Source organism: Camelus dromedarius, chromosome 1 (assembly GCF_036321535.1).
Source record: "Camelus dromedarius isolate mCamDro1 chromosome 1, mCamDro1.pat, whole genome shotgun sequence".
Lineage (NCBI taxonomy): Eukaryota > Metazoa > Chordata > Mammalia > Artiodactyla > Camelidae > Camelus > Camelus dromedarius.
This window is the reverse complement of record NC_087436.1, coordinates 116,150,952-116,164,147: the sequence shown is the minus strand read 5'-3', so window position 1 is coordinate 116,164,147 and position 13,196 is coordinate 116,150,952. Positions and strand designations below refer to the sequence as shown.

Below are 13,196 nucleotides of genomic sequence, written 5' to 3'. Positions count from 1 at the left end.
ACCTTGGGCAAGTTCCTTACCCTCTTTGTGCCTATTTCTTCCTCTTTGAACTTGCCAAGATAACCCCTACTTCCTGGAATGGCTTGGGGAAATTTCAGTGAGTCCTCATGTATGAGGCCCATTTCACTCCTCTGCCTTCAGTGTAAACTATGTCAGGAAAAGGGTTTATTTTGCTTGCCTATATTTTTGGTTTTACTGTCATGAATATATTTTGCATTCACAATAAGAAGAACTCCCAGTTTATTTAATTCTGTAAAAGGCTGGCAGAATGGAGAATGCATGAAAAAACTGAGGCTCCGAGGGTCTTCTGTGACCACTTCCAACAACCTAGTTGCTCGAGGCAGAAGTGAAACTGAAATCAGGCCTCTCGCCTCGCCTCTTGGAGCAGGTGCAAGGCATTGCCAGTCCTCTACACCCTGCTTTGCATTTTTCTCTTTTCCATTTTAACCCTTGGGAGTTTAAATGTCTTTTCACCTTCAGGACTCCAAATTTGGAGTTGATTTTATTCTATGTGGCTTTCTGGAGACCCACTGCCAGCTGGCAGCCCAGAGATCATTCTGAAGGCCGGTAACCACTGTTGGGAGTTTCACCGATGGCTGCAATCAGACATAAGTCTAAGCCTTCTTTGAGGCAAGTCTTTCGTTAGTTATTAACAACTTTCCCAGCCTTAACTACTTTGTCCACTTTGAGTTTACACGGGATTAAAATCCACACTACCTGCTGAAGTTGGGAATGGGTGAAACTGGCACCTCCCAAGAATAAGAGGGGACCTCAGGGAAGCTAAATCTCACAATGCCAGTAAAAAATAAATCTGATGACCACAGCGAGGGATTAAAAATTTAGAAGGCAATGAAGAAAGGAGAGGAGAGATTTACACAATAGCTGTGAAAAACATTTTTTTTTTTTGAGTAACAAAGGAATATAGATTGTTCTATAGATTGCTTCATAAGTGAACACCGACAAGCTATTTTGAGTTGGGGGCAAGTTAATTACCATCAAAAAAAAAAAGGGAGCATCTCCAGATTTTTTTTTAGCAGTGAAATATTTTAGTTCCTTCATATAGAGACATATTACACAATGTTAACATCCATGAAAAACAATACAAAATGCCCTCGATTTAACAAGTAGAAAAATATAACTAGTATATATGGCAATTGTGAATCTAATACTGTACAGAAGTAATTTATGGATTTTACAAATAAATTATAGCTTAAACGCCCTTTTAAAATTCTTTGTTTCCCCCCTCCCCAGATGTACATCAGAACTTACAACAGGAAATGTTCCGAGCCTAGCTTATTGCAAATCAGTGCCAGTCAAATGTTCTGCCGACAAGCTCGAAGAATTTCTTATTTGGCTCGTGGAAATATTCGTGCAGTTTATTGAGGAGTTTGGGGTCGATTTGGGGGTGCGCCCGGCCTTTGGACTCGTGTAAGCAGCGGTCCCGGCCGCCGTCCCGCAGGCAGTAAAACCCCTTGGTTTTGTTAAAGTAGAAGTTCGAGGCGTTGATCTGCGGCGACAGCTTCAGGAACCTCTCGACCTTCTGGATCTCGGGGAAAGGGTCCCTGATGAGGCGGTCGCCGTCGACGATGTGGATGCGGCGCAGCGGGAAGAAGCGCAGCCAGTTGTGCATGTGCACGTGGTACAGGCTGCGGTTGAGGGCCTTGTAGTCCACGTTGAGCCGGCCGTCGCGCACCAGGAACTCCTCGATGGACGGGTAGGGCTTGTGCTTCTGCACGTGGTTGTAGAACACTTGGGTGTAGTCGGACAGCACGCGCTCCGACGGGTCCCGCAGGATGAGCAGCAGCCGGATGGACGGGTTCATGCTGTGCACCCGCTCAGGCACTTTGGGCGACGTGAAGTACGCGGGGGTCTTTTCCACCGTGAGCTGGTGCGGGGAGGAGAAGGGCATCTGGCGGAGGTACCAGCCCAGGCCTTGGCTGTAATGCTCCTCCCAGTCGAAGAAGTGCACCTCGTTCTCCGCGGCCGCCACGTCGGGGTGCAGGCTGAGCATCTCCAGCAGCGCGCGGGTGCCGCCCTTGCGCACGCCGATGATGATGGTCTGCGGGAGCTGCTGGGCAGAGCCGTTGGGGGCCGCGCCCTCCGGGACCTCGCCCTGGAGGGTGGCTGCTTTCCCCACGAGCTCCTGCTGGCCCGGCTCCGCCCCGTACACGGCGGGGCGGGAAGGCACTGGCTGGAGCTGGACCGCCAGCATCACCGCGCCCAGGAGCAGCGCGGCCATGCTGGACACCACGGTGGCTTCACTGGGCCGGGCGCCACTGGATCATGAAGCGCTGCCGCAGGGGGATGCTTCCAGATCAGTGACACATGGGTGTCGCAGGCCTCCGATTACTAGGAAACAAAGGGGAAATTATTAACCCCAAATAAATGCTCGGCTTAGTCAAGCTGCCCACTCTGCTGTCTTGGGCATGGTTGTTCACCACCTTGGGGTGTTCTCAGTTTCTGTGTCCTGTGAAGCAGGAGTGGCAGTTTCTGTAGAAGGCAAGATAATAAATGTTTTAGGCTTTTGGGGACATGCAGTATCTATGGCAACTCCAACTATGCTGTTTGGCTCTAAAGCACCCAGAGAAAATGCACAGAGGAATGGCTGTGGTTGTGTCCCAGTAAAACTTTATGGATGGACACTGACATTTGAACGTCATATAATTTCCACGGGTCATTAACTATTATTCTTCTTTTGATTCTTTTTCAAACATTTACATGTGCAGCGCTCTGTGGGCACAAAAGCAAGGCCCGGTTTGGCCTGCAGTCACAGTTTGCCACCCCGTGCGATAAAGGAAACAGTTGAACAGGTCTTTTGGCCCTCAGTCAACATCCGTGAAATAACTACTAGCTGCCAGCCCCCGGCAGAGGGGCCAGTGATTAGAAGCCGGCATTGTTCCAGCTCCCCCACCCACCGGGGGCTCCTGATCCAACCCAGGGGACAGAAGTCCACTGCGGGCAGCACGGCCATTGCCCTCATGAATGGGAGTGCCTGCCTGTGGTGGTAGCTGTTGAGATTTGTGGTGGTTTATATTCCAGCACAACTTTGGCAAAGGTTAACTGATACAACCTGACTGCAGGCATCAGTGAGATACATGCTACGATTCTAGTGTGGGCAGGCTAGTGTGAGTGTCTACATTCATTCATTTTGCCCTAAACAATGAAGTATGGCTTCCTAGCAGAGGAATTGTTTGAAGTGGGCCTAGAGGGATAAACAGGTGAGGGTACCAGAAAGAACGAAAAAACCTTCATGCATGCAAAGTTTTACTGTTTATAAAGTGGTCTTGCAGTCGGCTTGGTGGATCGTCAGCATAACAAGGATGGGTAAGGGAGGAAGGCAGGACAGTTTTGGACGAGAGTCTTCCCCAAGGACACAAAAATTTAGTCCATTTCAAAATTCAAGGCCCACATTTAAAACTCTACATGCAGGGCTCTTCCTATGAACTGCCTCCTTCATTCCTTCTCCTCTTTACCTGTCTGAGATTCATCACATGTAGGCATGAAATTTCCCCGTGGATGCAGGCCCTTCTGGGCTAGTTGGCATGGAGTTCCCAAAGACAAACGAGCCATGGTTGATGTTTTTAGGGGGCTGATAAGCAGCACTCTGTGTTTGACCCTCTCCCGGAAAGAGGAGATTGGAAAGTCTCTTTTAAGTAATCTCTGTCTAAACACCGTTCAGGAAGAGCTGGAGACGGGCCCAGTTTGGGGACTGTGGGATTTACAGAGCCAGACAAATGTTCTCTATCAAGAGGGCCCATCATCTTCTTTATGCCAAGTTTAAAATACCCTTTTTAGTTTAAAACGTGTCTAAAATATACAAACGAGGAACAACACTCAGGGCTTCCGTGTTTATGATCAGACTACTTGCTCCGCCTCCCTCAGATACTAACTGCATGAGCTGGTTGGAAAGATGTACATAAAAGACCAAGCAATCGAAAAGCTGGAAACCTTCAGAACATCACAGAACACTGGAAATGGGACTTGCAAAATCACCTGACATGATTATTCAGGGGAAAAAACGAAAAAAAAAAAAAAAGTTTAAAGAGGGCTGGCCAAACAAGATAGGTTCAAGGTTGGTCTTACTGACTGGATGAGCTCAATTTAAGGGACCACTTGCTTTAGTGAACTGAACATTTTAGTACGTCTCAGTGAAATTCCATTTCCTTTTCAACAGCCCATGTGGGTCGACCCGATAGACCGACTGTGCTTGCTTTTACATGTTTGGGGTATGTGTGGGTGCACTCGGGGGCTTGTGTCTGTGCATCGAATGCACGCGTATGCCGGTGTGTGTGTGCAGGTGTGGCCTGTGCAGGGGGCGGGGTGGAGGGAGCGAGGGTAGCTTCTCCACGCTGGACAGCTGTACTCTTAGTGGTGGGCAGTGTTATCCCCACATCACAGCTCTGCGTCCAGACTCAGGAAGCAACCCAATCATGCAACGCCTGAGGGACAGAGTCGGAGCCCAGATCTGAAATTGATATTGTCTGACCATTCCTGCTCTCTCTACTCTTTTATAAGGCATCCTGGTGAGTCCAGTGCACATCTGAGCTCTTCTTCCTAAAAGGGAATTACCAGCAGACAGTGGGGAGAAGAAACTAAATACAGTTTGTTCTTTACAAAAGCAAAACAAAAAAACAAACAAAAAAGCCTGTGTACTTAGTACCTTAAAAGCTCCTCATTTGCGTATAGTTTCTAAAAGTGTATATTTACTTGTTCTAACCCTTCTACATTACACTTAAAAAATATTTGAGGTATATGGAAAAAAATTTAGTTGAAGTCGTATATGTATATGTGTCTTATGTATGAAACTTTAGCTAAGTTTGATGTATATACATACATATATATTATGTATATATACACACATATATTTGTACATCTAAATATATATATAAAATATATCACACACACATAGTGGCCACTGAGAACCAAGTGCCTCCTGCTGTAGGGTGACAGTGTGTGTCTCAGTGGCACAGCCAGAATTTCTGTGCCTTTAAGTAACACTCTCAGAAAAGGAAAGATGTCCAAGCTCAGGTGAATCTGTAAGCCAGGACATCTGGGCCACGCTGATCTTGACAATGGAGTGGTGAGCATCAGAGCAGAAGGGTGCTATTGAGTCCCTGCTTTTCATCTATGGTTAAGGAGGCCCTGAGGTGATGGGCCCAAGGTCACATGGAAAATTGGAGCCTGGAGGGTGTGGCTCCTGCATCCCAGTTTGGTACTCTCTCTGCGAGTACTGCCATCTCCTTGGCACGTGATCTTAGCATAAAATCATGGCAACGTTTTAGGGGTCCTGAAGAAGAATCCCCCACAAAATCCCAGCAGTGGCAAGCCCCAGCCACCAACTCCAGAATCAGTGGATACACAAGCACACGCATACAGAACAGAGTCAAACTCCTTCATTTGTTCTGCTCAGGAGGAGGGTCTAAAGGAATTACACAGGGATCCTGACTCTAGTTTTGACTTTCATCGAAGTGACTTAACCTCTCTTAGCCTCAGTTTCTCATCTGTGATGTGGTAATGATTCCACCTGCCTCAGCTGGTTACTTTGGGACTGAAACGAGATGAGTTGTCAGTACTGTCCAACAGAAAAGCAATGGGAATCACATATGACCTTTTTTCATTTATTACACAAATATTTATTGAATGCATGCTACATCCCTAGCATTTTGGCTAAGCGAGGAGATGAATTCCCCAGTACCTGCTCCCCTCCATCACGCCAACCACAGCACCTTCCCCATCAGAGTCACTGCAGCAGATGAGTTGTGTAAATAAAAGTATAGCACACAGCTTTACCACATTCTCAGAAAAACTCAGATCTCCAGAGGCAACTGAGAGATGCTCAGGAAGGTAACAGCAGCCCGTCTCAAAGGTGATAGTAACTGCTATTTATGTCCCCGACACTTAGTCATAGCTCATCCTATGACAGGTCATATCTTATTATTGCTTTTATTAGAGATGTTAAAATGACCCACCTATGTACTGGTACATTTTCCAGGAGCCCCATTAGAAAGAAATATTTGACTCACATAACCCAGTGTATCCAAAATGTCATCACTCCAACATACCATCACTATATATAATCAAGGGGATATTTTGCATTTCTTTGTGTTTTACGTCTTCAAACTCCAGGGTGTATATATTTACTTCTACAGCACATCTCAAGGCCACAGGTGGCTGTTGGCAACTGAGGTGAACAGAGCACAGAACACAGAGATGGACAACACTGCAAAGAGTTGCATTTCTTACTTGAAAGCTCTTTGATTGTGGAAAGTACTCTCTTAATAGTAAGACCTCTTACCCTGCTCACAAAATCGGAGCTTCCCAAACAAGAAAAAGACCAGGAAGGCAAGTTTGAACTTGTAAGCAGCATAAAGATAAATTAATTTGTCTCCTTCCAGAATTAAACTAGGCAATGCTAAACAAAGGGAATCTTCTGGAAGTCTGGAGCCCTGAGCCAACATGGGAACAGACACAGACGGTTCAGGAGCACCTGGAGCCCGGGGCCACATTCCTCCCAAAAGCAATGAAGATGGCTGCCACCTGCCACACTTGCTACTGAGCAGACCCTGGGCTAGCAGCTCTGCACACCGGACCCCTGTGATGCTCACCGCAGGTCCTCAAGAGAACTGATATCATTACAGCGAAGTGAGGCTCACGGACATTAAGTGGTTTGTCCACAAAGTTACGGATGAACTAGGATTCAAACTCAGTCTGAACAGGCAAAGTCAGAGATCTCGCTGCTCCTTACCCCGGGTGGAAATACCCACAGTTAGTCTACATGCAGGTGCTGGGCTCCTTGGTGCGAGTCTCTGGTCCTGGTGAACCTTCATGCTGGGCACTGATTCTCTGATGAGGAACAAGATTCCTCAGAAGGGAACAGACTGGCTGGAGCATAAAATGAACCTTGTCCCTCCCTTTGGAGATGGATTAAAAGGTCCCACAGAGAGATCCAGCCCCTCTCTGTTCAGTCCCTTTTATCAGGGAGACCATTTTCTTCATCCTGCAATGATAAACCAAGCCCTGAGTGTCAAGAATTTGAGAGTCTTTCCCATCAGCAGCAGCAGGCTTCCTTGGGCCCCTCTCCGAAGATGCTGACCACGTGCCAGGCATGGGGAGCACACGGGAGAGGGCACAGGCTTTTCCAGGTGGAGGTCCCTTGCACTAGGGATTAAATCCAAATTCCTTTCCAGGCCTTTGGAGGAACCTAGGATGGGACCCGCCTGCCCCGCCCATCTCAGCTGCTCCTTTAAGCCAAGCCCTGACCTTTCTGTTCGTTTGAACACACCAAGTTCATGCCAGCTCTGGGGCCTGGCATTTGCAGCTCTCTCTTTCCAGGATGCTGGCCCCAGGCTTTCTGAGGCTGGCTTTCTCTTGTCAGGTTTTATTTCAAATGCTGGCTTTCCCCGCCGCCACATCAGCCCACCTGCTCTCCTTTCATCACGTTCTTCCCTATCATCCTGATTTATACTCCTCATATACACTCCAAAATTATATTTGCTTGTTGATTGTCTGCCTCTGCACCAGACAGTATCAGTTCAGAGCTCCTCTATTGGTGTCCTGTCTCTCTCTGTGGCATCCTCTGGGGCTGGCATGATCACCGGGACACAGCAGGTGCTAGAGAGCCTATTTGCTGAATGAACACGTCAAATGTGGTGGAAAGTTAGGCAAATGGCTGAAGGCACTGAGAAAGGCCTTCTATTCAATACTCCTGGGCATATATCTGGAGGAAACTATAATTCGAAAAGGCACATGCACCCCAATGTTCATAGCAGCACTAGTTACAATAGCCAAGACATGGAAGCAACCTAAATGTCTATCGACAGATGACTGGATAAAGAGGATGTGGTATCTGTACATACATAATGGAATATTACTCTGCCACAAAAAGAATGAAATAATGTATTTGCAGCAACATGGATGGACCTAGAGATTACCATATTAAGTGAAGTAAATCAGACAGAGAAAGACAAATATCATATAATATCACTTATATGTGGAAACTAAAAAATAAATACAAATTCTATTTACAAACCAAAAACAGATTCAGGGACATAGAAAACAAACTATGGTTACCAAAGGGGAAAGGGTGGGGAGAGATAAATTAGGGGTTGGGGATTAACAGACACATGTTACTGTATATATAAAATAGGTAAACAACAAAGACCTAATGTAGAGCACAAGGAACTATATTCAATTTCTTGTAATAACATATAATGGAAAAGAATCTGTAAAGAAAAAAAATACATATATATGTATGTATATATACAACTGATCACTTAACTATACACCTGAAACTAATATTGTAAATCAACTACACCTCAATAAAAAAAAAAAACATTAAAAAAAGAGAAAAGCGTAACAGTTTGTCCATTTCTGAAAATGATTACATCAAACGGGAGTGAGTTTTTTCTCCCTAGAAGGTCAAGCAGACACAAGATGTTGAAAGGGAGCCTCAAAACCTCTCATGCTGATTGACCAAGATGACCTGAGAATCTAGAAAATATTTGAATGAAAAAAGGAGGGGAAGCAGTGAGATAACCCTTCAACAATATTTTAATTTTCTCCTTAAGTCTTCTCATTACAATAATGCACATCGTGACCTAAATTTCAGATGTAATTAATACAATTCTTTCGGTCCCACCACTGGAATATATTCATGGATGAAATGAAATGACCAGAATATTTCACAAGAGGGACATTCAGCGCATCGGAACAAGGATGCCCGTGAACCCTCCATCTGCAGGAAAGCCTCCCCAGCCTCTCAGCCAAAGCAGGAGACACAGCAGACACAGGCAAGAATCTCCCCTCGGATAACCAGGGTGATGAAAACACGGACACACGAGTCATATAAAGGATTTGACAAGAGTATTGGAGAGGGAGAGATTACTCCTGAGCGCCCATTGTGTGTCAGGAGGTAAACACTCATGTATGAATTATCCCCCGTCATATTTGTAGCAATATGAAGAAATACTTCTTCTCATTTTATTTGATAATTTTTAAACAGTGAAAAGGCAGTGTGTAATTGTCAAAAAGCAAAGAAGCTTTTGCAGTTGGACAGATCCAGGCTAGAATTCTTAGAGCTAACTGACCTCAGAGAAGTTTATCATCTCTCTGGGGCTCAGTGTGCCATTCTGCAAAATGGGCTCAAACCAACCTCACATGAATGCCTTCATGATTAAATAAGATTACCCAGGCCAAAGAGACAGCACACGGCCTGACACTCGGTAGGCAGTCAGCAAATGTTAACGGCCTGTCTTTCTCCTCAAGGCAGATACGGAAATATGCTTTGAAGTTTAAGTGACCTTTTCAAGGTCACAGACCAGGAAGCATGATAACTAAATTTCTGAGGACCATCCTTAAAGCCCGCTTTTTCCCAGAGCTCTGGCTTCCCCATTAGAGTCGCCAGGCACAGGGCTTTCCAAACTCACGCCTGCACTCCAGTCCCCTGGGGATGGAGCTGAAAATACAGATTCTGGGGGGAGGGTATAGCTCAGCAGTACAGTGCACGCTTAGCATGAACGAGGTCCTGGGTTCAATTCCCAGTACCTCCACAAAATAAAAAATGCATTTTAAAAAACCTTAATTACCTCACCCCCCAAAAAATTTTTTTGAAAAATGCAGATTCTGATCCCAGAGGTCTGGGGAGAGGCCCGAGTCTGTGTTTCTAACAAGCTTCCACAGGAACTGGTCTGCCCACACACAGCCCTGGGGACGGCAAGAACCCGTGAGCTTAGAACCTCTGTGCCAATTCAGAGCCAGAGTCTGACCCTCTCCTTTGCCCTGGGCTGGGCTGGCTCATGCTCCTTTGGGCTTTGTTTCTTATGGTTGTCGGGGAAGTTTGTTTTCAATTCCAGGACTGTAAACGATTGCGGTAGGCAAAATAGAGGGGGATCCGGCTGGCCACAGGGGCGGTATTATCTGTGGAGAAGGGCAGAGGGGAGATGTTGGAATTCAGAGGATTTAGAAGCAAAACCCCAGGCTCCAATCTCAGCTCTACAACTTAAAACCCACCAGACAGCAATGAAAACTCAGTGCCAGAGAGCCAGTGCGTTGGCCAATATATCAATTGTGAGGATTAAATAAAACAGTCCACGTGGATGCTTACAGCAATGCCGTGTTGCCTGGCCCGTGGCGAGCCCTTCCTTCAACTGTGGTAGCTACTTTTATCCCTAAAAATAAAAGAGGGCCGTGTGGTATAAATGGGTTCAAGAATGATAATTAGTCAAACGCATTTGTTCACGATCTGAAGTCCTGCGGTGACTCAACCAGAAAGAGGCTCACGGAAGAAAGGACAGTGACACACGGAAACGATCCAGGCTGTCTGTCTGGGAAGGGGCGCTCCGAGGGCCCTTCCCACCTGCCTGAGTCGCGGCTGCCAGGTGTGCGCGGCCCCGAGCGAGGCTCCCGGGAGGGGAGCCACGTTTAATCTGCGGTGCTGTGCACAGAAGGCAGCGGTGACCTAAATAAATCCTTCATTAGAAGCAGAAACACACTGGCAGAGGCAGAGCACAGCAGAGCTCCGTGACAGGAGGGCGGACGGGCCCTCTTATTACTCAGAGCAGCTGAGTGGGAAAGGGGGGCCGTGCTCGCAGACTGGGGTGGGCAGGAGCCAGGCTGCCTCTGTGCACTTGGATGTGCACGGCTCACTCCCTGCTCGGGTGTGACCCAGTCTCCTGACAGGTGATGGGAGCCTCCTTGGTTAAGGGGACAGTCATCATCTCCCCCCAGGTGGCGAGCACCCAGAAAGTCCCTGCATTTCCCCAGAAATGGCCAGGAAAGACCCACAGAACATCAGAAGCCAAAGAACCCTGTGCCATCATCTTGTCCTGTCCTTATCCCTGTCGATGGGGAAACAGGAAGGCAGAGAACGGGAATCCCAGGTCAAGCGTGCAGGGGCTGAACTGAGTCAGCAACCGAGGTCCCCTGGACCCCACAACCCTGGACCCCAAACGCATGGAGATCAGCACTTGTTTTTGTTGGGGGCAGGGAACATTAGAATAGTTTGCAGCTGAAAATAAATATACAAACCAGAGTAAATTCTCCCCCTGTTAGAAGGAGGATGTGTCTCATTTCTTGAACCAGACTGGATGGACTGAATTTTGTCCGCCACCCCCGCCCGCAGATTCCATATGCTGAAGCCCTTATCCTCAGTGGGTGGATATTTGGAGATGGGGCCTTTGGAAGGTAATCAGATTTAGATGAAGTCATGAGGATAAGACTGACAATGGATTAGTGTCCTTAGGAAGAGAGGAAGAGAGATTAGAACTCTCTTCTGCCACGTGAACACAGGAGGAGATGGCAACCATCTACAATCAGGAGAGAACTCTCACCAGGAAGTGAATCCACTGGCATCTTGATCTTGGACACCCCAGGCTCAAGAGTTGAGAAAAACGAATATTTGCTGTTGATTAAGTCACCCTGTCTATGGCATTTTGTACAGCTGCCCCAGTAGACCAATACACAGCCCTCAGAAGAAACAGTAAAGAAAAAGAACCTGCCTGGAATTGCTTCCACTGCTGTAAGTCTTCCCAGGGGTAGCACACAACGGTCTCCTGGATCCAGGCAGGTGACATCAGCCTAGGAAGCCGGACGGCCGGCTGGGACCACAGTGAGCAGCCCTGTGCATATGTGGTCTGTCTAAAAAGCCAGCTGCTGCCAACTCCGGCAGGTGCTGCCGGAGACGAGGGACCGGGGCTGTCTGATCTTTGCATTTTCCAGATTCAACTATGGAGACTTCTGCGAAAACTCCTGATTTTTATTTTATGAGTGTAATAAATGGATACTAGTTGCCAAGTGAAGTGAGAAAAAGAGAAAAGACTGGAAGGCAAATCTGCAAAGACTGACGTGTCAGGTCCATTCTTCGCCCACAGGTGATCACTCAGACTTGGACAAGGCACCTACCATGTTTCTAAGTTTGTGCTAAGCTCCCCGGGACACAGAAATAGCCCAGTCACTGTCCTTAGAGCACCCTGTAAAGTCGGAGATACTTGTGCAAGGAAACCTATTAACCATGCTCAGTGTGAGCAGGGATCAGGCACAACTGCACCAGAGCCCAGAGGAGAGAGGTTGCACAGGCAGAAGACGGGGGAGGGCCCTGTTCATCCCACTGAAAAGCAATCAATGGCCAGGCATAATCTGGGAGGAGGCTTGGGAGTGGCTTGGCAGGAAGTCCCCCAGGGGCAATCACCCCAGGTAGAGTTTGCAGCAGCATCAGGGCTGGAGGTGTGGCATGGGGACTGCTGGTGCTGGCGGTGGTATGGAGGTACAGTCTGTAGGGGAAGGTGGCAGCTAGGAGGCTGCAGGAGCTGGCAGGGGCCACAACCTGAGATTCAGAAACACAGCGGAAGGGAAAGCTCTATGGCAGTGGGACAAAGGGGACAAAGCATAAGGTCCCGAGCTTGAATCCCAGTAACGCCACCTGCAGACTCCAAGCGGGATAAGCTCATGGAAAATCTTGGAAACTACTGCTCACTTTTGGTCCAAGAGCTTGGTTTTGTCTTTTCTTTTGGATATGAGTGTTCTTGGTTTAAGGTAATCATTTAAAAACAGTTAACCTATTTTTTATATAGTAGTTAGTATCTGCAAATCCCAAACTCCTAATTTATTCCTCTCTCCTCCCTTTTTCCCCCAAACCATAAGTTTGTTTTCTGTCTATGAGTCTGTTTCTGTTTTGTAAATAAGTTCACTTGTGCCATTTTTTTTTTAGATTCCACATGTAAGTGATATCATATGATATCTGTCTTTGTCTGACTTAATTTCACTTAGTAGGATAATCTCAAGATTCACCCATGTTGCTACAAATGGTATCATTTCATTCTTTTTATGGCTGAGTAGTATTACATTGTATACATACAAACACACATATATATGTATGTATGTATGTGTGTGTATATATATGTATTTATATATATACATCACATCTTTATCCAACCGTCTACAAGGTCCTACTCTCTAGCACAGGAAACTTGAATATCTTGCAATAACCTATAATTCTATAGAATGTGGAAAAGAATATATATGCATAGCTGAATCAATATGTTATACACTAGAAACTAACACAACATTGTAAATTAACTGTAGTTAAATTAAAAAAGCAGACAGTAACGTGAGCGCTTAGGACTGACCTGCACTGTGAAACATACCGGGGCGGAGCGAGGACTGGCATCCCTGCCTGCAAGCCCCTGAGGCGGAGGCAGGCG

At 46.7% G+C, this 13,196-nt stretch overlaps 1 protein-coding gene across 3 annotated transcripts in view; it reads right to left on the bottom strand.

Moving 5' to 3' along the window:
- Window positions 1–967: 967 nt before the first annotated feature.
- The window catches only part of HS3ST1 (heparan sulfate-glucosamine 3-sulfotransferase 1), a 29,837-nt gene continuing 17,608 nt past the window's right edge, over window positions 968–13,196 (bottom strand). For all 3 annotated transcript variants that reach the window (XM_031437306.2, XM_031437301.2, XM_031437314.2), the window contains one exon: window positions 968–2,349. In XM_031437306.2, coding sequence (XP_031293166.1) covers window positions 1,304–2,239 — 936 coding nt within the window. In that variant the 5' untranslated portion in view covers window positions 2,240–2,349 and the 3' untranslated portion in view covers window positions 968–1,303. The remainder of the gene's footprint in view (window positions 2,350–13,196) is intronic.